Source organism: Lithobates pipiens, unplaced genomic scaffold, assembly GCF_037356315.1.
Source record: "Lithobates pipiens isolate NorthernLeopardFrog02 unplaced genomic scaffold, aLitPip1_a1.2 Scaffold_28, whole genome shotgun sequence".
In the NCBI taxonomy this organism is placed as follows: Eukaryota; Metazoa; Chordata; class Amphibia; order Anura; family Ranidae; genus Lithobates; species Lithobates pipiens.
Window position 1 is genome coordinate 188,787,313 of NW_027507789.1, and position 25,518 is coordinate 188,812,830.

At 42.0% G+C, this 25,518-nt stretch overlaps 1 protein-coding gene across 4 annotated transcripts in view; it reads right to left on the reverse strand.

Annotated features, from left to right (window-relative positions):
• The window catches only part of SCN4A (sodium voltage-gated channel alpha subunit 4), a 191,432-nt gene that overhangs the window by 60,434 nt on the left and 105,480 nt on the right, over nucleotides 1-25,518 (reverse strand). For all 4 annotated transcript variants that reach the window (XM_077460164.1, XM_077460162.1, XM_077460160.1 and 1 more), the window contains 4 exons: nucleotides 16,467-16,622; nucleotides 15,371-15,485; nucleotides 11,469-11,707; nucleotides 3,866-4,039 (listed from right to left, as the gene is read on the reverse strand). In XM_077460164.1, coding sequence (XP_077316290.1) covers nucleotides 3,866-4,039; nucleotides 11,469-11,707; nucleotides 15,371-15,485; nucleotides 16,467-16,622 — 684 coding nt within the window. The remainder of the gene's footprint in view (nucleotides 1-3,865; nucleotides 4,040-11,468; nucleotides 11,708-15,370; nucleotides 15,486-16,466; nucleotides 16,623-25,518) is intronic.

Consider the following 25,518-nt stretch of genomic DNA (forward strand, 5'->3'; position numbering starts at 1 on the left):
ATTTAAAGTATGACTAAAGGAAAAAAAAAATAGAATTTTGTTTTGTTTTGGACAGGATAGAGAGGGATTAGAGCATTTGTCAGATTTGCATTGTTGTCCCCGTTAGGCCCCCTACACACTATTAGATTTTCTACAGATTTTTGTCTTCAGATTTACCACAACCATGTACCCTGTTTCCCCTAAAACAAGACCTAGTGTGATTGTCGGTGATAGCTGCAATAAAAGCCCTACCCCCCCAAATAAGCCCTAGTTAAAGTCCTTGTAGGTCTTCTTTTCAGGGTAGGGCTTATTTTTGAGGAAACAGAGTAGGGCTTATTTGGGTGGTAGGGCTTATATTGCAGCCAACACCGACAATCACGCTAGGTCTTATTTTAGGGGAAACAGGGTAGTGCAAGGGCCTGCCTGATTGCTTACAAATTGAAACTCTATAATCTGATATTATATGATTTTGGTAAAACTGAAGACAAAAGTCTGCAGAAAATCTAAGCCCTTGTACACACGGTCGGAGAATCCGTCGGAATGTGTCCTATAGGACCGTTTTGTCGGATAATCTGACTGTGTGTGGTATGCATCGGACTGTTTCCGTCTGAATATCCGTCGGACGAAATTTTCCAACTTGCTGGAAATATTTTCCGACAAACTGGTCCGATCGGACATACTCCGATCATGTGTAGAGAATTCCGATTGGACAAAGTGCCACGCATGGTCAGATCAAATTCCTACACCAAAGCTATTGGCTACTAGCCTGAATGTAGTCCCGTCGTAACTAAATAACGTCATCACGTTCTGAACGATTGGATTTTCCCGACAACTTTGTCCGACCGTGTGTATGCAACAGTTTCGGACAAGATCCATTGGACAAAATCTGACCGACAGATTCCGATGGATTTGGTTGTCGGAATCTCCGACCGTGTGTACAAGGGCTAATAGTGTGTATGGGGTCTAAGGGAGATTCTTCCTTCTATTTGTCATGTGAAAGAGGAGCCCACATTTTGGGTTGTCCAATTGCCCCCCCCCCCGAAATACTCTAACTGACATGATCTCTCAGATTCTCACAAGCTCTGCCGCCGCTGCCTCTGCAGAGTCTCTCTCACATCCATCAGCGGCGCAGAGAGAGACTCGACTAGAATAGGAGGAGGAACCGGTGGGTGGAGCCTCTTCCCTGCACTCATTGCTAACGACTGGGCCGCCTGGCATCTAGCAACGAGTGACGTCAGTAAGTCATGTCGGACTCGAGTCTCACTCTCAGAGCCGACGTGACTCACTGTACCAGGAGCAGTGGGCAAACTATCAAAATCAGCAGGGGATCAAATACTTTTTTTTTTCCCTCACTGTATAACCCTTCCTTATTAGCTCCATACGCTTGCCACTTGTAAGCCTGTACTTAGGGTAGCCTATTAAGGCAAAATTGCACCATACCTCGTTATTTACCAATTCTGTTATCATTTGTTATCATTTCTGTTAGCCATTCCTGACTCGTGCATATTTGTGAGTAAGTCTAGCAACTAAACTTAAAGTGGGGTGCCCCCTAAAAAAAAAAAAAAAAAATGTTTAAGTCAGCAGCTACAAATACTGCAGCTGCTGACTTTTAATAATCGGACATTTACCTGTCCCAGGGTCCAGCAATGCGGGGGAACGAAGCCCCCCTCGTTCCCCGCTCCACTCGCGGCGCCGGCATTCTTACTGTGGCCACAGCCAGGCACCCACTGCGCATTCGCGTGCGGTGCAGGGCGCCGTGATACGCCGCACAGTCATCTGGGACACGTGACAGGTCCCAGATGACTGTGCGGCGCGAGGGGAAGTGATGTCACCAGCCCGGGCATTGAAGAAGGCAGACTACGAGGGACCCCCTAGCAACAGGCAGGTGAGTAAAAAAAAAATTCCTATTTTTTTTTACATTTTTTAATTAATTTGAAGCTATTTTTTTTTTTTTTTTGGTGGCAACAACACTTTAAAAGGATAAGTTCACCTTTGGGAACATGTAACATGTTCCCAGTTCTACAGCCGATGCCCGCACTCCCTGTGACAGCAGTACGGGGAGAAGTTCCCCATACTAGCTGTCACTTTTTGAAATCAGCGTGGCTGTGTGTGGCACACAGATACACTGACAGACCTGAAGGAGACCTGCATGACACCAGCGATTTTATGATCACTGGTGCAATACTTTACAGGCTCAAAAAAAATAAAAAATAAAAATAAATAATAATAATAATAAATGCACATTTTTTTTACCTGAAAAAAAATGTGCATTTATTAATTTTTTTTCTAAAAAGTGAACTTATCCTTTTAGATGGTAAAGAGGATGTTAGGGCTGCTGAGAAGATTCTTTAGACTCTCTGCAGAATATTATAAAGTGTTATTTCCACATTCTGTACTCTAGTTTGGAGTTACAAGTCAGATCTCATTTTGTCTCCAACAGCAACTTTTGATTAAATGTTTAGGAAAACAGGTCAGGTGATATAGTCTCTGACAAAATAATTAAATCTTTAGGAATAAGTACAATCATTCCTATTTAACTAGAGGTTCAGGAGCTCTTAATATTGCCTTGCAGACCGACTGTGAATTGCAGCACTGACAAAGCAATAACATCAGAACTGGATTTATCCCATAACTTTTGTATTTTAAAATATTTCTGTTAATGCATAGCTCCCAACTGTCCCTGATTTCGGGGGACTCTCCCTGATTGGGAGCAATGTCTCTGTCCCTCATTCCTCCTCATTTGTATTTCCAAGTGCTAAACCTTTCATCCAAATTCTAAAATTGCTGCAATTGTTCATTTTAAAAGCCAATATAAGGGAATATTAGTGGTAAAAAAAAAAGCACTTGTGAATTTTATTAACCTGGTTATGTCCCCTTTAAGGGGGTGTGGCAGGGGGCATGTCCTATGCCTACATATGTTTGTTAGTAGGTGTCCCTCATTCCCATCTTGAAATGTTGGGAGGTATGTTAATGCAGCATTTTGGTAGAGAACTTCTCACACAAAGCAGACCTAATTATTAAGCTTACGTGATGCTAAATATAAGATACATTTTTTATATATATATATATATATATATATATATATATATATATACATATATACACATACACACACATACACACACGTATGATGGGCAATACGCTCATCCCCAATAAATCAGGGTGGATGTCCCCAATACATATACTAATCAACAAGGGACACACAGACAAAATTGTGGGTTCAGACACTCCAGAGCTACAAACCCAAATTGTTGTAGTATAATATAAAAAATATTTATTATCATGAAAAAATTAATCATCAAGTAAGCAGATAAGCACACTCAACCCTAAACCAAAATAAACATTAGAAAAACATTGTTCTAACTTTTATTCTGATTGATTAATTGACACTAATGCCTTGTACAGAAAGTCGTAAATTCAGACCGAAAAGGTCTGATCGGATTATATTGTCGAAAAATCTGATCGCGTGTCGGCTCTATCGGACTTTTTCCATCGGAAATTCTGACGGAAAAAAATTTGAGAGCAGGATCTAAAATTTTCCGACAAAGAAATCCGATCAGACTTTTTCTGATAGTTTGTAGAGAATACTGATCGGACAAAGTGCCACGCATGCTCAGGTCAAATTACGAGACCAAAGCTATTGGCTACTAGCCTGAACGTAGTCCCGTCGTAAGGAACGAACGTCATCACGTTCCGAACGATCGGATTTTCCGACAACTTTGTCCAACCGTGTGTATGCAACACCAGTTTAGGACAAAATCCGTCGGAAAAAATCCGACGGATTTTGTTGTCGGAATGTCCGACCGTGTGTACATGGGCATAACAGATTAGACAGAACAGTGTTGTGTATCCCCAGCAATGCACGTAATTGTAGCCCAACACCTACCAGACGAAAGGACCGCAGGACTGACAGACCTTCAACATTGGCCAGACCCAACTCCACCAGACTCAGTGTGACTATAATGCTGTCAAATATATTCCATCCCACCTGAAAGTAGTAATATGGATCCAGAGCAATGATCTTAAAAACCATTTCAGCTGCAAATATACCAGTGAAAACCTGTTTTAAAACAAGAAAAGAGGTCAATGAATACAGTTATATTTATATTATTATTATTGGCAATGTCTAGTGTTAATACAGAATTCTATATTTCAGTACACTATAACACCAAGGATGTAAATTGCCTACAGCACCATTTACAGATAAAAATACATTATTACAAAATGAAACATAAAATAAGAAATCTTGTTACAACGTAATATACATGCAAAAACAAGCCAATTGATTATCTTGTCTGTTAGACCAACACATTTACAATCAAGTGTGTCCACAAGGCTAACATTAATATAACACTAACCATAATTTTTTTTTTATGTAATCTTTATGTTCACAATTCTGAACAGACATTAAAGGAGAAAGCAAAGCAACCCAAATGGGTATTTGATCAAAGAACATAACATAAGTGGCGATTGGCCATCCAACATAGAGGGTTTTAGAGACAGAGGCGTCTACTTAGTGGTCATGAAAACATATGAGCTATATCACCATTACTTTGTCTCTGGCCCTGCTACCAAACTTAGCGGTAGAAATGAGCAAACACCACTGATTTGGGCAGAAAAACTGGAGCCCAGAGGGCAGACAGAAAAAGGTAGCATAAAACATTAAAACCAAAAGAATAAAAGAAGAGAATCACTCTATTGAGATGTACAAGTAGTCCAATATCCAATATCTCAAAGGATCAAGTCAAGGCTATAACATTTCTGACAGTTAAACTTCACTCACAGCCTCGTCGACATAATGAATCCAAGTGGCCCAAATCCCATACCATTTATCAAGTCTGTCCTTACATGTCACCATCCACTCCTCTGCCGCTCTAATATCGCTCACAAGACAAATCCATTCCAAGCAGCTTGGAACTTGGCTTATTTTCCAGTAGATGGGGATCAATCTCCTAGCTGCATTCCGAAGGTGAGGCATTACCAACTTTCGATAGAGGCTGAGAGGGATGGTGGGGGCATGAAGAAGGAAACCCATTGGAGAGTCAGAGAGGTCTATGTTCAAGATAAGGTTCATTTGGGCTCTAATGTCTTGTCAATACAGCTGCAACTTAGGGCAATCCCACCAAATGTGTAAAAATTAACCTCTATGCCTGCAGTCCCACCAGCAAGCATTCAAGGAAGCTGGGTATATTTTATCAAGTTTGATGGAGACTCTATACCATTTAGTATAGAACCTTGAACCCATTCTCCTGCATTTTAGACCTGCAGTAGAGTGATTAAGGCGGTATAGGTGATCAAGTTGCAGCTCAGTAAACTCATGTTGCAGGTCCCTTTCCAACTCCCAAATGAATATTGGTTTCCCATGAGTCCCAGCCCTAGTAGCAACTCAGAGGACAGATATGGAGTGCGGAATTGGATTTGCTGGCATGCAAAGCTTCTCAAAAGGAGTGGAGGAGGTAGGGGGAGCGTATGGCTTGAGGTAAACCATGTGTAAAATGTTAAAGCTGTCTATATCTTCAGTCGTCTAAGGCGGCCCTCAAAAATTACACCCGCACACTCGCATTTTGCGAGTGAATTTTGAGGGCTGGCGAGAAGGCCTGCCTGGGACCCGGGGGGGGGGATGGCGAGCACCGGTGATCATAGAGGGGAAGAGAGGAGGACAAGTGACATGTTTTAAAGTTTCCTAGACAAGGGGAGGGCTTATGTGATGGCACATGGTGGGGGAACACACAGCTATTGAAACGAAAGCTGTGATGTCCCCTGCTCTGATCATCCAGTGGCGGTTCTCCTCTTCTCCTCCACAGGTAGGCTGCACATGGTGGACACAGGCTGCACGGATGGGACACAGGCTGCACGGTTGGGACACAGGCTGCACGGTTGGGACACAGGCTGCACGGTTGGGACACAGGCTGCACGGTTGGGACACAGGCTGCACGGTTGGGACACAGGCTGCACGGTTGGGACACAGGCTGCACGGTTGGGACACAGGCTGCACGGTTGGGACACAGGCTGCACGGTTGGGACACAGGCTGCACGGTTGGGACACAGGCTGCACGGTTGGGACACAGGCTGCACGGTTGGGACAAAGGCTGCATCGGCAGGCATGGATAAAGTTGTTAATATTTTTATATCTTAATTGCATAAAACATTAATGTGTCATTTCATGAGATAATTTTGATTGCGGGTTTAGGGGCAGGGTAGGGGTTGGGCGGGCAACTGGTGGTGAGTAACCCTTGAGGCCTGGATAGTAGCTCAGGACTTGAAATTTTGAGCCCTGGTCTAAGGGGAATCTACCATATTGAGCTCCAAGTTCCTTCAATAGGATTATTCCCTGGTCTTGGAAGAACCTACAACACCTCACCTTGCCATCTGCAGTCAAAGTACAGAAGAAAGATGGGTGTTCTCCTTGAGCAAACCAGGGGAAGCCTCCCAGGGGAGCTAAGGGGGAGAACCAAGGGGCAAGCTGTCGTGACCTGTTTAAGGCATCCCATTGCTGCAAAGCGTGAACAGGAGCTGGAGAAACAAATGCAGACAGTCCTCTATGTTCCCAGGGTACCCTTGGAGCATGGGGTAAGTTGCTGCCAGCCAGCAATTTTTCTAAAGATACCCACACCTTAGTAGACACCCCATGGTACCAGTCCAATATAAGCTGCGATCGCCTCATAATATTTGCGTTTATCTGGGATTCCCAGGCCTCCCATCCAATTAGGCCTCTGTAGGGTGTGGAGAGCCAACCGAGGGCTTCACCCATGCCAAATATATTTTAGGAAAGGATCGAAAAGAAAGACCTGGGTAAAGAGATAGGCACCATTTGGGGGTAGAACAGGATTCGTGGTAGCACATTCATCTAACACACTGACTCACACACTACCTATCCACGAGAAGGTCTCTCTGTCCCAGCTGTGTAAGTCTGCTTTTATAGTGGAGAGTAACGGGGTGTAATTACTGTTATAGAGCTGGGAGCAGATAGACACCCAGATAAACACCCAGATATTTCAGGTGTGTGCACAGGCTCGATGAGATATTCAAGGATAGAATTTCAGATTTACTGTAATTGATTTTGAAATTTGAGAGTAAGCTGAAATTTTGTAATTCAGCCATGATGTTGGGGAGAGAGATCAAGGGGTGAGCCACATAGAACAGGACATCATCCGCTTAAGCGGATAATTTATGTCCCCTCGCCCCAACACCGAAATCCTTGACATTCGTATTCAAACGAATCCTAGTTAGCAATGGTTCCAGGGTGAGGGACAGCGAGCAGCCCTGCCTAGTTCCGTTCAGGATAGAGAAGGTGTCCAAAAGGATGCCATTCACCTTAACTCGGGCCTCAGGGGAGCTGTAGAGCGAGGCTATCCAGGACAGTGAGTTAGGACCAGTCTAGTCAATACAGCTCGAAGGTATACCCTGTCCACCCTGTCGGACACCTTTTCAGTGTCGGTAGAGAGCAGGAGAGTGGATGGCCGGTCTGTGTTTGTGCCCAATGGATCAATTGAATCACTCGGTTAGAGTTGTCCCTAGCTTCCCTTCTAGTGATAAACCCCATCTGGTCTGGATGTATGATAGATGACATTATGGGTTTAAGGCGGTTAGCTAAAATCTTTGCTAAAATTTTTCTATCAGTGTTGAGAAATGATATCGGTCTGTAGCTACTAGGGGGAGTGTGGTCTTTCCATTCTTTAAGGAGCACCATAATATGTGCCAATAGTCCCTCTTTGGGTATAGCAGTACCTGAAGCTAAGGTGTTAAATAGGGATGAGCCGAACACCCCCCGGTTCGGTTCGCACCAGAACTTTCGAACGGACCCCAAATTCGTACGAACGTTAGAACCCCATTGAAGTCTATGGGACTCGAACGTTTGAAATTAAAAGTGCTAATTTTAACGGCTAATATGCAAGATACTGTCCTAAAAAGGGTTTGGGGACCTGGCTCCTGCCCCAGGGGACATGGGTCAATGCAAAAATTTTTTTTAAAAAATGGCCGTTTTGGCGGGAGCACTGATTTTAATGACGATTAAAGTGAAAAAAAAAGTGAAATATTCCTTTAAATATCGTGCCTGGGGGGTGTCTGTGGTATGCCTGTGAAGTGCCACGTGTTTCCCGTGTTTAGAACAGTCCCTGCACAAAATGACATTTAACGGAAATAACGTCATTTAAAACTGCTTGCGGTTTTAATGTTATATCTGGTTCCTGCAATATGGTTGAAAATCATTGAGAAAAATGGCATGGGTAGCCCTCCCTGCCCATTACCAGCCCCTTTGGGTCTTGTACGCATATTAAGGGGGACCCCGTACCCATATTAAAAAAAGGAAATGCGTGTGGCCCCCAGGCCCTATATACTCAGAACAGCAGTATACAGGCGGTGCAAACAAGACCGGGACTGTTTAGATTTGTTGTGTTAAGTTGAATCTGTTTGTAATTTTCAACTGGTACATTTTTAAAGTGTAGCTCAATCTCCTACAACTGACTGCAAGCTCTATTTAAAACGAGCAAGATAGTTAGCTATATAGGTGGCTATAGCGGTGTATACTGCGTTCAGAGCACGCAGACAGCACGCATAATCTCCTAACCCTGACTGAAAGCTCTATTTAAAACGAGCAAGATAGTTGGCTATATAGGTGGATATAGCGGTGTATACTGCGTTCACAGCACGCAGACAGCACGCATAATCTCCTAACACTTACTGAAAGCCTTATTTAAAACGAGCAAGATAGTTAGCTATATAGGTGGATATAGCGGTGTATACTGCGTTCAGAGCACGCAGACAGCACGCACAATCTCCTAACACTTACTGAAAGCCTTATTTAAAACGAGCAAGATAGTTAGCTATATAGGTGGATATAGCGGTGTATACTGCGTTCAGAGCACGCAGACAGCACGCACAATCTCCTAACACTGACTGACAGCTCTATTATAAAAGATAGATATAACGCTAGCTATATAGGTGAATATAGCGGTGTATGCTGCGGTCAGGGCACGCAGACAACAACCACTACAGAAGAGCAAGAACAAAAAAATCGGCCGATAACGATCGGTGTATACTGTGTTGAAGGTACACAGAACACCCACTAACTGCTACAGACGCCAACACACTACACAAGGCCACCGCGCTGGCGGCCTTATATATTGTGGGGCGTGTACTACACAGCCTGAGCTATGATTGGCCACAGGCATCCTGCCTGTGGCCAATAATGGCTCTCCTTGCTGCCGGCGCTGTGATTGGCCAAGCATGTGGGGTCACAGTGCATGCTTGGCCAATCATGAGCCAGCAATGCACTGCGCCATCGCAGTGCATTGTGGGCCGTGAGTGTCACACGAATTTGGCGCGAACGGCCCATAACGTTCGGAATTCGCCGAACGGGCGAACAGCCGATGTTCGAGTCGAACGTATGTTCGACTAGAAAATGAAGCTCATCCCTAGTGTTAAAGTATGCACACATTGGGTTAGACAATAAAGAGAGGAAAGTACTGTAATAGGCATTTGTATATCCATCAGGACCTGTGCTTTTCCCTTTTGGAAGCTCTTTTACCACTGTTTCCAGCTCCGTCTGGGTAATAGGTGTCTCGAGTTGTTTGCTAGTTTGGTTATTGAGTTGGAGGGCTTGAGCCTCTGCCAGATACTCCAGTATACGGCCCTGCTTCTGATCTGCCATCAAGCCAGACAGTGTTGCAGGGAGATGGTAAAGCTGAGCATAGTAATGCTGAAAGGCAGCTGCAATCTTAGAGGATGAACTACCAGGGAACCCGTCGCAGTATGTAGTGTGTGTACATGGCCTGAGGCCTGTTGTCTCCTTAAGGCCCTGGCTAGTAGTCGCCCACATTTGTTCCCATACTCATAGAATTTGTGAGAGATATGGCGTAGGCCTGCCCGTATCCGGGCATTGCGTAGGTTGGTAAGCTCCAAGTGGAGGGATTGGAGTTCTGCTGCTAGCCCCGGGGTCAGACAGTGTTTATGTTTGAGTTCCGGGGACTGGATTTTTGGGTTTGGAGATCCCCTTCACGTGATTTTTTAAAATTTTTGAGCTCTGGTATATCAACTCCCCCCTGACCACTGCCTTATTCCCCTCCCATATGGATGCCAGCCCTACATCATCTGTTGAATTCTCGGCAAAGTACAGGGAAATAGACTGCGATATGCACTTTGATGCCACTACATCAAAGATGTTTTCATTCAAGCCAAGTCCATGACTTAGCGTCGGAGGACAGCGGATGTATAGAGAGGGATACCGGTGCGTGGTCCAAGAGGGTGATAGAACCGTTCCATGCACTAGATAGGGTCTCCAGAGAGAACTGATCAATCAGTAACAGGTCTATTCGAGTATACACAGTATGAATGGCCGAGCAGGCTGATATCTTTGTCGGTAGGGGTGGAGTACTCTCCAGCAGTCAACAAGATAGTGGGAGTGCAGGGATTTTCTGAAGTACTTGAAAGCAAAAGAATGGGTAGAATGCCCTGCAGACGTGTCCATCCGTGGGTTGGGGCTGACGTTGAAATCCCCCCCTCTAAGATCAGTTGGCCCTTTCTAAAGGGGAGAGGGAGTCTAATAAGGAGTCTAGGAAGGTGAGCTGATGAATGGTACGGTGCATACATGGTTGCAAAGGTAAATTCATGACCTAGAATGGTGCCTTTCGGTAAAACATCTGCCATTAGAGTCAGTAAGTTGGTCCATCAGGACAAAGGGACATTTGTTTATGTATAGCTATCACAACCCTGCTCGATTTAGATCGTGGAGAGTTACTGAGAAACCATTGATTATACAGGTGGGAGGGGAGGCGAGGGACCGAGTCAGTGCGAAAGTTTGTCTCCTGTAATAAAATTATCTGTGCCCCCAAGCGTTTGGTTTTGAGCCACAACTTACTGCGTTTATTAGGCGATCCTAGGCCGCGGACATTGTACGATACCACTTTCAGGGAAGAATTGATATACTGGAATCGAGGAGGGATCCCGAGTGCCCGTCGGTAACCATCATATTTTTAAACAGATCTACCATATATTATATGGCCACTAGAGGTCTCTTGTGTATAACAGAGAAATGCTGTCAGTTCAATCATGGCCTACTGTTTACAAGAAAAAAAAAAAAGAGCCAACTGCTGAAAGTGTCAAACTATCTTGCTTGTAATAAACCTTTTCATTTTATATTTTACTTAATCTCAAATGAAAAGCAAGCTAAATTTTCCAGGTCATTGGTTATGCATGCTCTGAATATTGCTGACACCTAGCAGGCATGCTCCCTACAAAGTGGTCAAGCACATCGATTCTAACGCTCAAGTCTTGTCAAATCATTGCCACACCTAACTATGGGAAACTTTGGGAAGATATGAATTTATTGAGTGTATGTTTTTTTTTTTTAACAAACATCAGGCTGACAAATATTGTAAAATCTTCAATGCTAAATGGAGTGACTGGCCAAATGTTGACACCATTTCCCTTTTTTTTTTTTTTTTTTTTTTTAAAACCACGACTTATAAATCATAAAGTAGATATGTACTTACCAGATTGCCTACACTCAGTACTTCCTCGAATTGCTCAGTCATTGGATAGTGCTCCATAGCCATGAACAGGGTATTGAGCACAATGCATATGGTGATGCCAAGGTCTACAAAGGGATCCATGACCACAAACTTCACAAACTCCTTAAACGTCACCCATGGCTTGCAGCAGTCCCAAATTAAGACTGTATGGGCGAACTTGTACCACCACGGGGGACACTTCTGCTGGGCTTCTTCTAGTTCTGCAACGAGAGGAACATTGCTCCACATTAACAGAAACAACTTAGCCCGGTATAGACAACTGGCCTGGTTACATTAGATTGTACTTATAAGGGATCCACAGACATTAGATAAAAGTCACAGGATATAAAGGATTGTTCAGTTAAGGGCATGTGTGTTATCGGTGAAAAGTGAGCAAGACAGGCTATAGAATGGGTCTGTAAACAAAAATAGTGATAGTTCAAATAGTTAGTAGATCTCAGGGACTTTGCTGGTAAAATCTCTGTGCAGGGTTCCTGGGTCTGCTTACCTTCTATGTCCCACTCATCTTTAATAATTTTTTTGTTGTATTTTATATTAAAATGGTGACTCCACTTTCATGGGGGGAAAAAAAATATCAAAAAATAATATAGCGTATACAATTGCGACACAAGTCTTATTGTAATTTAATGTTATTAAAAATTACCTTTTCTTTTCAATCTGTAGCACTGTAATTTTCTGTAATTTTACATAAAATCCTAATGTAATTTTCAGAAAATGCAATGCAATATGGCTACCTGTAGGTGTACAGAACACTCCCCACAAAAATAATTTCCTGCTTGTGTGATTGGCTCACCAATTTTCCCAGCAGTCTGCACTAAGGCCCCTTTCATACTGGGGTGGGAGCGGCGTCGGCAGTTAAACAACGTTATTCGTAACGCCGATTTACCGTAGTTTCAGCGGCGTTATTCGGCTGCTAGCGGGGGTTTTACCCCCGCTAGCAGCTGTGAAATGTTTAAAACCACTGCAAAGCGCTGCTACAGCGGCGGTATGCTGGCGCTGCCCCATTGATTTCAATGGGCAGGAGCGGTGTACACACTGCTCCAAAGATGCTGCTAGCGGGACTTTTTTTACCGTCCTGCTAGCGCACTGCTCCAGTGTGAAAGCCCTCGGGGCTTTCACATTGGAGAGACAGCAGTGGCTGTTTCAGGTCGGTTTGCAGGTGCTATTTTTGGCGCAATATCGCCTGCAAAACGACCCAGTGTGAAAGGGGTCTGAGATACAAGACAGATTTAAGGCATCCCTTGCAACACAAATGTAATTTTTGGTGAGATACTTTTAATAGGAAATCATGGCTAAAGGGAAGCAAGCCCAGCAGCTTTCCTCATTACAGCTGATTGAGAATTATGAAACCTCTCCCGTTAGACTCACGTTCACACATGGGCACAGACAAACTCACAGGGATTTCTTCAGAATAACAAAAAGTAGGAATCTGCAACAAAGTTGTAATGTACATGGATCACCCAGAGGGAAATGATTTTTCTAAAAAAAAAAATGGGGTTGCGCTTTAAGGAAAATGTAAGAGTGCTGTGGGGGACACCATTTTTAGACTGTTGTCCACAGGGCTGTCTTTAAGGCAGGGCAAAAGGGACAGCTGCCCTGGGCCCTGTCTCTGTTGTGGGGCCCAAAACAGCTGCCTCATACTTGCCAACTATCCAGGTTTAAATTCCCTTGAAGTTTTAATCCCGTGCTGTGTCACAATAATAGTGTGAAGTGCTGGTACTAATGCTGCCCAGCTCTGCCCTATTGTTGTGTACAGAGGACTCACCTGCAGACCCTGTATTTACATTTAAATAGCCGGCATTCATATGTAAATAGCAGCGGCAAAGCAAAGTAAATAGATGCGGCCGGCGTCATTGATATGTAAATAAAGGCGGCATTCCTATGTATATCATGCTCCCCTGCTGTGAGGAGATGATGTGCTATAACCTCTAGCAACCAATCAGTGCGCCGTAATGTGTGCTGCAACCTCTAGCAACCAGTCAGTAAGCAGTAATGATATGCTGTAACTGTCGGCAACCAATTGAAATTGCTGCCTGATCTGATACAGTAAACTGATATTTAAGTCTAGCTGCTATTTATTTTATGTCTCAGAGCAGATGGAGAGTAAAATTGCATGGTGGGCCCCCCCCCCCCCCCCAAGTAAAATTTTGCCCAGGGTCTAATCAATATTAAAGACGGCCCTGGTTGTCCATATATACAAGGGGACTGTTTCCCTTCTATTCTTATTTATTCTGGTGAAAACTGTAAACATCCGATTCCTCATTACTTTTGTCTCAGTAACACTGGCTGCCAGAACAAACAGGTGGGGTGAACCTTCCTAGGAGGACACAGAAATAAAAACAGGGGTTTTCACTCCCATAAGCTATCCAAAGCTAAACATAAGTTTTGACCTTAAATAAACTGAAATATATATATTTTTTAAATTACTAATTATACTAAATAAACATTAAATTACAGGTTAAGCCCTAGTTAGTATACTTTCCTTTACAATCAGTTCCTGTATCCTGCTAAGAGAAAGTAAAAATATAATTGATTTTACCACTGATTACATTGTATACAATAATTTAAGGTGATTGTAAAGGATCACCTTGTAAAACAACCCATTCAGTTTAAAATATAAATGAAAGGTAAAACATTTTTGTATAGATCTAAAAATACATTCTAAATACCTATTTTTACCTTTTTTTTTGAAGTGATCACATTCCCACTATTCCCAGCTGGGGGGGGGGGGGTGGGGGGTTGGGGGCAAGTCTGATCATTGAAGGAGAGTTCACAGCATAGCTAAAGCACTGACCATGATGTGTTCTACTTAGAGTGGTCAGTTTTTTTAAAATAAAAAAGCAGAGAGACTGGCAGGAACACCAGAGATTTCACATAAAGGAAGCAGTACATACAAATCAAGCAGGATACTTTCTCATACAAGTATAGGGTACAGCAGGCACATATGAAGTTTTGGGATATCAAACGCTTTAAAGTAGAACTATAGGCAAAACTTAAATTTGGATAGCGTGTGTGTGTGTGTGTGTGTGTGTGTGTGTGTGTGTGTGTGGGGGGGGGGGGGGTGTTATAAGCCCAGTGAAGTTTATTTTTGCCAAGTTTGTCCCATTGTGGAGATTTCCCTTCACTTCCTGTCCCATAGTCAAAACAGGAAGTCAGGAAGTTAGAGGATATCCTTACAAATAAAGGGACTTCTTTGGGGTCCCTCAAGCCACCATTGGAAGATTTCCCTTCTATTACTTTTCTGGGGAAAACACAAAATTAGTGATTTTCTTTTACGCTCACGTTCAATGATAACAGTAGTCAGGAAAAATAAAGACGACTCTTCCTAACGGGGTCACAAACAGCAATAAAAACTAATTCTTGTTCTAATCCATCTCCCCTCTATCCTAAACTAAAAAAGTTTTGACTTTAGTTATACTTTTGTAATGGAAATTTGTAGGTTCTGTATATAATTGTATTCTATTTTATATGTATTGCACGATGCCCTCACTGTGCACACAGCACTAACAATGTTTTCAGTACATGTTTTGCATTCTTTCAAGTCCTGATTAGAATTAGCCTGCCTATGCAACGCCCCTTGTTACCATAAACGTACAATTGTAATATTAATGTGATACCTACTTAATCATGTGTATAAAAACCTTCAAATGCGTCATAATAAATGAGAACGGTTATTTGGAAAGATGCTGAGCGTATCTTTTGTGTCTGTTCCCTACTGCAGTAGTTATTAATTTGGAACCACTAATCAATATGGGGATAGGAGTTGCCTATCATCAAAATATCCATTTCACTTTAAAGAGCTATAGTGTCAGTAGTTCATGTTCAATGTTTTGGTATATTAAATACCTTCCCATTGCACAGACCTTCTATCATGGCTTCAGAAATAACACTGACTGAGCTCCCCGCTCTCTTCTGTAAAGTCGGCTCTTCCAGATACATTTTAGAGTTCTTCTCAAGATCCGTCTTCACTGAGCTTGCCTGCAAAAAAAGCAGACACAGGTGTACGATGATGCTAAGAAATCAGCAAGTGAAGATACATGGTTGTACTGACAGGCAATAGCTTCCAGAAATCTGTAGATGTATTTTGTGCATGAAAATGGGGTGTACATCTAATTTAGTAAAAAAGGAAAATAAAGAGCAAAACCACTGGCTCATTTTAAAGCCAGCCTCACGGAAGAATACCTATACCGGCCTTCCCTTCATTCTCCTGAGGCTCCAGTTGCAGTGTAGATAAAGAAAAATAGCCCTTGTAAGCTTAAAGTTGATCCTGGTCAGAACTTAAATAAGACTGGCCGAGGACCCTCTCCTCACCAACGTGACAGTGCTGGGGTGTGCGAGTGTCCCATTGCTAAACACCACTGCTGTCACATTGGAGGAAGGAGAGTTGGCCACATGCTCCCCTATACCCAGAAAAACCATGAGAGACAAAAAGAAGCAGACTGGAGGGAATTGTTGGCGTGCTCAAGGGAGGGGCTACTGCAGAAGTCAGCACTATGGAAAACCGGTTGCTTTGCCCTGAACGGGGAAAGTAAAGGTTTGCATCAATCTGTCCATGGACATACTGTAACACATTCCTTACCCTATCCTTGCAGCTTTATTAGGATCAGCCTACAGTGCTGTCTACTGGGAGACAACTTTGAGCCACCACCTTAAGGTGAAAAGACTAACCCCATCTCTTAAACCATTATGTTTATACAGGGCTGCCTAGAATGTAAAGTCAAACTGAATGCAGTACAGGGTCGTGAAAACTAGAATAGACTAAAAATTCCAAATAATGCTAGACATCATAGTTACAAAATCTAACTATCATCATAATACATCATAATTTGATTTGCTAATTATGACTGGCGTTCCCTGGCTTTCTAATAAGCACTGGCAGAGTTAGGAACTGTCTTTGCCTTTAAGCACGGAGAAGGGTATTGTGGTGGGGTCAGGAACTAGGGTAGTCAGAGAACTCACATCTTCATCCAGAGAAGCTACTCCTTCTATTACCACTCGTGGTATAACTCTTCCGTTCCGGTCCAGCTTTTCTGTTCCATCTTCTGTGAGGTCTGGCTCAGAGGGAGGCTTTATCTTTTCTCCATTGAGCAGTCCTACAGATGCTACACTGGATTTCTGGAAAAGAGAAGTACACCATCCATCAGCAAATCAAGTACAGCAAGTACTGTAAAAGTTCCAGCCCACTGCCATAATTCAGTATAATTTAACTTCAATACTTCAAGGTAAATTCCTCCAAAACAGAAATTTTAGGTACCACCCACTCCTTCTCAATAAACTACATTTCCTTTGGCCTCCAAGATTCTGCTCTATCCTGGTTCTCTGCCTATCTATCACAGCGCTCCTTCAGTGTTACCTACAACTCTATCTCCCCTTCTCCATTGCTCCATTCTGTGGGCTGTTCTTGGACCCCTTCTCTTCTCTATCTACACCTCCTCCCTTGTTCAATTGATAACTGCCCACGGCTTCCAATACCACTTATAAGCCGATGACACCCAAATCTATCTGTCTACTCCTCACCTCACTCCTTCAGTCTCCTCTCACATTACTAACTTACTAACTGACATATCAGCATGGATGTCACACCACTTCTTTAAACTAAATCTCTTTAAAACTGAGCTATTATTATTCCCCCCCCCCACCCATGCCCCCCTCCATGACTTTTCCATCAAAATCAACAATGCAACCATTAGTCCCTCCCCTCACGTCAGGGTACTCGGTGTAATCCTAGACTCTGACTTGTCATTTCAGCCTCAAGTCCAATCATTGTTTGTAGAATTCACTTCTGTAACATTCCTAAAATGTACCCCTTTTTAACAAATGAAACCACCAAGCTCCTCATTCACTCCCTTGTTATCTCTCATCTTGACTATTGCAACTCTCTTCTCATTGGCCTGCCTTTCCATAGGATATCCCCTCTTCAGTCTATCATAAATGCTGCTGCCAGACTTATCTACCTTACCAACCACTCAGTGTCTACCAACCCTCTCCTCCAATCCATACACTGGCTCCCAATCACCCAGCGAATTAAATTTAAATTATTAACCACAACATACAAAGCCATTCACAACTCTGCCCGAGCTACATCACCAATCTTGTCTCCAAATATCACCCAAACTGTCCTCTTCGCTCTTCTCAAGACCTCCTCTCAAGCTCTCTCGTCTTTTCCTCCCTTGCTTATCTCCAGGATTTCTCCAGAGCCTCTCCCATCCTCTGGACCTCGCTACCTCTACCTGTCCAGCTATCCCCTACTCATGCTACCTTCAAGCGATCCCTGAAAACTCATCTCTTCAGGGAAGCCTGTCATGTCTCCAACTAATCTTTTACCACTTCCATCAGCTAATTCCCCACAGTTACAACCTTTTGTACCACCTGCCCCACCCTATTATACTGTAAGCTCTTAATCCTCTTGTATTTTATTGTATTAAAACTGTATTGTCTCCCTTTTATGTTGTAAAGCACTGCATAAACTGTTGGTGCTAACAATTAAGTGCACTCCTATGACCCACAAAATAAGTTTTGCCAAAAAAGCTTTCGCCAAGCTTCAGTTTTAAAACCTGTGTCTGTTTTTTTCCTGTCTTCTCTGTCACATTGTAGAGATTTCTATTAACTTCCTGTCTCACAGGCATATCAGGAAATGAGAGGGAATCATTCCAAAATTAGCCATTGTCACTGCAACAAGCGTCCCCATTGGAAGATTCATTTTCTCTATTCCTGTACCAGTGACAAGTCTAAATTTTAAAACTAAGGCAAAACCACCTCCTACTAAACAGTAGGGACAGCTTGCATATGAAATGACCAAACAAGGCAGACCTCTTGTTCAGAAGAAATTTAAAAGAATACATAGGTTCATTAACACACACCAATAAGATTGCCAACATTAGGCTGAGCATTTCTGCACATATACCTAATGATAATAAAAAGGTAATAATGATAATAAAAGAAAATAATTCAGTTTCCCCTCAACACTTCTCTGTCTATATTGGGGATGCACCAGTACCATTTTATTTACAACGAGTATGAGTATCGATACTTTTTATTTTAGTACCAATTACCGATACCTACCGCAATTGTTTTGTTTTCAATTCAGCTGTTGGCAATGGTACAAAGAACTGAAAAGTTATTTACAAATTAAACAGATTTCTTTTTAAAATTTTGCGCTTTTTCAATGTGAAATGTGTAAATATATGTTAATAAATATGTGTAAAAATATTCACTAACAAAGCAAACAAAAAAAAAAGTTTTCATTGTTTATCATTTATGAAATAGACGTGAACAAAAAAACCCTAAAAAAGCAGGAAAATAATAATTAAATGGAGGAGAATAGGGAGTTAATTAAGGCTGATTAGAGTAAATTAAGGGTTAATAAGGGGTTAAACAGAAGAACATCCCTTCATCCCTTTGATCTGCAGTTGAAGAAACAGAAAGATACAAAAAGAAACAATGTTTCTTTTAATTTTAGTGTTTCAGCATTGGCGGCTGCTTTTTTTTTTTTTTTTGACAGCTCTAATTACTGGACTTCTTTAACGCTTCAGCTGTCAGCAGGGGAGACCCACTGACATCTCAAAGAACTGAGCCTGAAAGTATCGGTTTCAGGTATCGGTGCATTTGCTCGAGTACCGATACTTGTGCAAATACTCGGTATCGGCACTGATACCGATACTAGTATCGGTGCAACCCTAGTCTATATAAATCAGGGCTATTGTGTCATACCAAAGATTCAATCTGCTATCATAGGTTAATGTATAAAACCTAGAAAAATGTATTGCCTATGATATGCATTCAGGTTCCATTTTTTTACTGCAGGCTGTAAAATGAATGCAAACAACTGGTTGAAAAGGTAAAGTAAACGGTCTTTATATAATGGTGTTTATACTTGTACTGCCTAGATCAAAGGCACCGAGCATCAATGAAACAGAAGTACTGCATCTTCATAAATCAAATATAGTGTCAATAAATCGGAGGTTCTGAGCTTATGCATTATTTCATTAAGAGCACAATCATCTATAAATCAGAAAATGATAGATTCTTAACTTCAGTGAAATAAAGATATTTACCCTGTACAGCTATAAATTAGATGCCCAGAGCCTAGACATAAATAACTCAGGCACTTCCATAAATCACTCATTAAGCAATGCCTGTCTAGAAGTCCAAAGTACTTTCCCTGTATAAATCCTGGTCAGCAACACATCAATGGATCAAACACACCATATGCTCCAATGAGTCACCAGCACAAAGCTTTGTCTTTATAAAACACAGCTTGGAAGGCAAACTATTTTCAGGAATCTCAAATTCTTTTATCTATCTCCTGTTTAGCCTCAGACAATACAATAATACTATACCTGTGAGGATCGTATGTTCAAATCAGCTTGCCCGATGATACAAAGTAAAGTGATCTGAGAATCATCTACAGTGATCAATCAATAGGGTCAATTCACATAGCCGCATCAGTTATTTTATATTCATTTTTTTGTTTTTTTAAATCTCATGGCAGAATTTGTTCAGTTTGTAAAAATAAATATTTTGTTGCTGTGGAATCCTTTTTTTATTTTTCATAAAAAGAGACAAATTGACAACTGAAAGGCTCCGCTACCTTTTCCGCTCTCCTCAAAGTCCACCTCTTAAAAAGAACTTCAGGGAGAAGCTGGAGGTATTTTTAGGTAGCGAACAAACAATGCGATAGTCTTTGTGAATCGATAAACACAGATGCCAGCGCTCTACACCGCTCAGGGACTCTATTTCTGCATATAACATCTTTGTGAGTTAGCGTACAAAATGCCATCAAAATTGCTGGGTTGCAAGGTGGAGTTAGCTTCAAGACCTCAGAGACGTCTCATAGCCTTTATATTCATATCAGCAAAAATTATTATTGCAAAATCTTGGCAATCGGCTGTTTTGCCATTCAAATAGCTCAAGCTCAAACTTTCCTGCATAAACATTAATGAGCGCATGTCAGCAATCTTGAATGATAAAATGCGGATGTTTATGAAAGCGTGGGACCCATAGGTCAAGAACCTGACTGGAGATCCAAGATCTACAGTTGTGCTCATAAGTTTACATACCCGGACAGAAGTTATGATTTCTTAGCCATTTTCAGACAATATGAATAACACAAAAACATTTCTTTCACTCACGGTTAGTGTTTGGCTGAAGCCATTTATTATTAATCAACTGTGTTTACTCTTTTTATATCATAATGAAACTACCCAAATGACCCTGATCAAAAGTTTACATACCCTGGTGATTTTTTGCCTGATAACATGCACACAAGTTGACACAAAGGCCTTTGAATGGCTATTAAAGGTAACCATCCTCAACTGTGATCTGTTTCCTTGTAATTATGGGGTGTGTATAAAAGGTCAGTTTGTTTCTGAACTCCTGACCGACCCTTGCATCTTTCATCCAGTGCTGCACTGACATTTCTGGATTCTGAGTCATGGGGAAAGCAAAATAATTGTCAAAGGATCTGTGGGAAAAAGGTAGTTGAACTAAATAAAACAGGAAAGGCATATAAAAACATATATTTGGAGAGGAGTCAACAAGGCCTATGATGAAAGGTATGGAGGTGGATCGCTGATGTTTTGGGGATGTGTGAGCTACACAGGAACAGGAAATTTGGTCAAAATGGTTGGCAAGAGGGGTGCAGTATGTTATCAAAAAATACTGGAGGACTATTTGCATTCATCAGCCAGGAAGCTGTGCATGGGACTTACTCGGACATTCCAACATGACAATGATCCGAAACACAAGGCCAAGTTGACCTGTCATTGGCTACAGCAGAATAAAGTGAAGGTTCTGGAGTGGCCATCTCAGTTTTCTGACCTCAATATAATTGAACCAGTCTGGGGAGATATCAAATGTGCAGTTCATGCAAGACAGCCCAAGAATTTACAGGAACTGGAGGCTTTTTGTCAAGAGGGATGGGCAGCTTTACCATCTGAGAAGATAAAGAGCCTCATCCACAAATACCACACAAGACTTCAAGCTGTCATTGATGTTAAAGAGGGCAATACACAGTATTAAGAACTGGGGTATGTAAACTTTTGATCAGGGTCATTTGGGTAGTTTCTGTTGTGATTAGGATTGAAAAAGTAAACAGTTGATTGATAAGAAATGGCTTCAGCCAAACATTAACTATGAGTGAAAGAAAGTGTTATTCATATTCTCTGAAAAATGGCCAAGAAATCAAATTTTGCCAGGGTATGTAAACTTATGAGCACAACTGTATACCCGATTAAGGTAGTTTCAGAACAGTGGGATACCCTACCTTTCCTCTTAACGTCCCCCCCCCCCTTTTTTTTCTCCCTTTTTTCTTTTCAGTCTTTGCTAATAGATCTCTTAGGTCTTCCCATCTATTCCCTCTAAATTTAGAGAAGCTTCTGCTACCTCAGGGGGAAGACCTGTTTCTGTGTGATGAGGGGAGCGGCTTCCTTTCCCAGGAGGTATAGGTCCCCCTTTTTTGAACATATACAGTTTATACCAGGCATATTTCCAAGCCATTGTGTTCAATGAGCTGACCTGAAGTTTGGAAGCACAATATGTAGTTGCTCTGTCCTCTAGTGCACAGTAGGCCTGAGATGTGCACTAGAGGACAGAGCATCACAATGCATCACTTATGCCCCATATACACGATCGGAAATTTCAGCCAGCAAAAGATTGATAGCATGTTCTCAATTTTTCGGGGGGAAAAAGTTCCGATCAGAAATTTCCAATTGTCTGTACAAATTCCGACGCACAAAATTCCTACGCATGCTTGGAAACAATTTGATGCATGCTCGGAAGAATTTAACTTCATTTTCTCAGCTCGTTGTAGTGTTGTACGTCACTGCGTTCTTGATGGTCGAAAGTTCAGAGAACTTTTGTGTGACCGTGAGTATGCAAGCCAAGCTTGAGCGGAATTCCGTCAGAAAAACCATCCAAGTTTTTTCCAATGGAAAATGCACTCGTGTGTACAGGGCATTAGAGTCTTGGGGTTCCCCCACACTGACAGTGCATTCTATACTGACTGTGAAGTTTCTCGTTTTGAAGACTTTTCTATGCTCTTTTACGTTAACATTTTTTTGGACTACTACTCTTTTGTGAAAATACTTTAATAAAAATACCATAAAAATGAATAATATAACAGGCTTTAAGTATATTCAGAAGTTTCATGGCAAAATTTAAGCCATAGGCAAAGCAGGATGGTGCAGAGACACAGTATGTGTAGAATCAGCAGATGGGAATGTTGGGACCACTATTTTAAAACAGCATGAGGAACTTGCAAGTCAGTGAAAAAAGATGGAAAAGCACACTTGTGAGACTGCATAACCAATAAACAGCATAGTGCATTCTTTTTGAGTGACTGACTAGAAAAGTATGCAGTGTGTGAAGTCAAAGTGAAATTAGAGCTCATGACCCAGTTTGGTGACGAAGAAAGCCAAAGGATGAGAATGACTGATGGCATTTTCAGGAGGGAGGTTAACATCATTAACTTCATATTTTTTCCCATGGCATTCTTTCCTTCAACATAACGCCATTCAATGTAGTGAGGCCCTCAACAGTAGTAGCAGGAACCAGGTTAAGAAATCTTAAGCCCTCGCTAACTGATAAGTAGAAATTATGCACTTTGCTATGGAAGAGGCTACCATACACAGAACAATGGTAGGTAATGGCAGAATTGTGGTATCATGTCATTCCTGCACAGGCCAGTTATTCACAGCCTGTGCAAAATATTTTTGAGGTCTCGGCCTCTATATTTAGAACACTGGTGGATTATGAGTAGAACTGTGATACTTGGAAAACACTGGCAAGAGGATTTAAGTGGAAAAACTGCTAAAGATGCAATAGACTCCAAAGCTAGTGAACATACATTTAATGCATGGTTAGGATTCCTGTCTGAAGATTTGGTAATCACAAAGATTTCCTCAGACTTCATACATGCTCCTTGAAGTCTCTTTGTGGCTCAGTATCATACTTCTGATGATTCTTGTTCAGTGCTGTGTTGGCTCTTTTACCAAGTTGTGCAAGCGTAAATACGAGAAGGATCAGCTCATCAGATTACAGTTATATGAAAGGTCACAGGAGCACTGTACATTACTACTGCTAGCAGGACTAACACTTTGTGTACCACCAATGGTGCTGTCACTACAGAACATTAGACTGATAAAACACTCCAGTTTCTAGTACAGCTGCCGAGCAAAGCGTTACAAACACTGAGAGCTTATACTGAGTGGACTTTCTGGCAAATTGGCATGTCAAGTCCTAAACTACTGTCATTTAAAGAACTATAAACCTGCCATTCACATTTGAAAACATCTAAAATTCAAACACAATAAACATCTGCTGTGATGGTATCAAATGGTTGTAAACCTCAGATATGAAGTATGAGCAAAGCATACCCTTCCATAGTGTGTACTTGTCTCAATTAAGAGCACTAAGTGTCAATTATGTCTGCTGCTTTGTTCCTCTGCTATCGGCACAGTTTGATTTGGTTATCATCAGAAATGTTGCTGTGTCAATGTGCCACTTGTAACGCTAGTGTTTTCCTTTTAAAGTGAAGTCTTTATAAGATACACGTGGCACTTCCCTACTCTGTAATAACTTCTTTTATGAGTATTATATAATATATTCAGGACGCCAGGGATGGGTCCCTGACTGTAGATATATTTCCCTACTTTTGGGTTGTGGTCTCTTCAAGGGGGATGGTTTTAAGGCAATGTTGAGTATTCAGGGGTTCTCATCCATGCAGGGTGAGGGGATCTGGGGTAGTCCAGCCGGAGAGGAGAGGACCGATTTTCAGTGCTCTCGATTTGGGCATGAAGAACCTCCAAACTCTGATCACAGGGACTTTGAAAGGGTTAAACCAGGTGCATCAGAGGCCAGAAAGGGAGGCGTATCTAGCTTGTCTTGAAGACTGTGCTAGAATGACTGGATTGGTATTTGTGTGGGCAAAAAGGAAGGAATGCCTTCTGGTGGATAGTGCCCAGTGATGGATGGTGGTGACGGGCCCTCTTGGGAATTGGGCTGCTCCCTTTTCTGTGCGACCTTACGGTTGTTTCAGCATGTAGACTTGAATAAAAAGAAAGGAGCGCAAGGTGTCCAGAGAAATGCAACTTCTAACAGTATGGTTTATTAAAAAGTAGCAACACATACATCAAGCCAACGTGTATTAGGGCAATATACTCCCCCTTCTTCAGGGCTGTTGCTGCATTTAATGGGAACAATTCCCATAAATGGTTATCTTGGATCAAGGCTTCAGACAAAGATGGCAGGATGCCGCCTTTAGTTGTATAGGCAGAAAATTCAGAAAGGGAGGAGGGAACAGTCAGCACCTGTCTCTGAGGGAGAGAGCAGGACATACCTGAGTGAGCAGGTTGGACTATCTTGAGACTGAGCTGAGGTTGCTGGACTGTGAAAGCCTCCTCTGTCTGTCCTGAAACAGAAAGGGAACCCCAAACCCCAGTGTGGGACTGGTATAGTGGCAGTGAGCTATTCTCTTGTTTTCTATTTGTACCAGAGTTATGAACCATTATGTGTTTGCTGAAAAAGCGGTTTTGTTTTCTGGACTGTTTACAAGTTCATTAAAGACTATCACTTTTTACAAGTGGCTGGTGGTGATCCTGAGCTCCCATGTCACGAATACTATCAACGAATTCCTGAACTCTCATGCTTCTTTACCATAGTGATCATCCCTCTGAGCATTTAATTAAGATTGTTACCTTTTTTTATGTTTCTTTTAGAGCTGTAAGATTCTGGAAAAAATGAGAATCACAATTTTTTTGTGGAAATGCTGGATTAAGATTGTGTGAGGTTTAATCGAGATCAAGATCTTTTAAAGATTAATTGTTCAGCTCTAGTTTGCCCTCTTTTTTTGCCTTATCAACTTCCCACCTTCTCCTACCCCTCCTTCTCTTCTGCCGCACCCCCCTTCCTTCTCTTCCACGTCTTCTCCTACCGCCTCCTTCCCTCCCTTCCTCCCTAATTCATTTCTACTTTTACCTAAAAAAATAAAAAATTTGTCTAGAAACACTTTAAC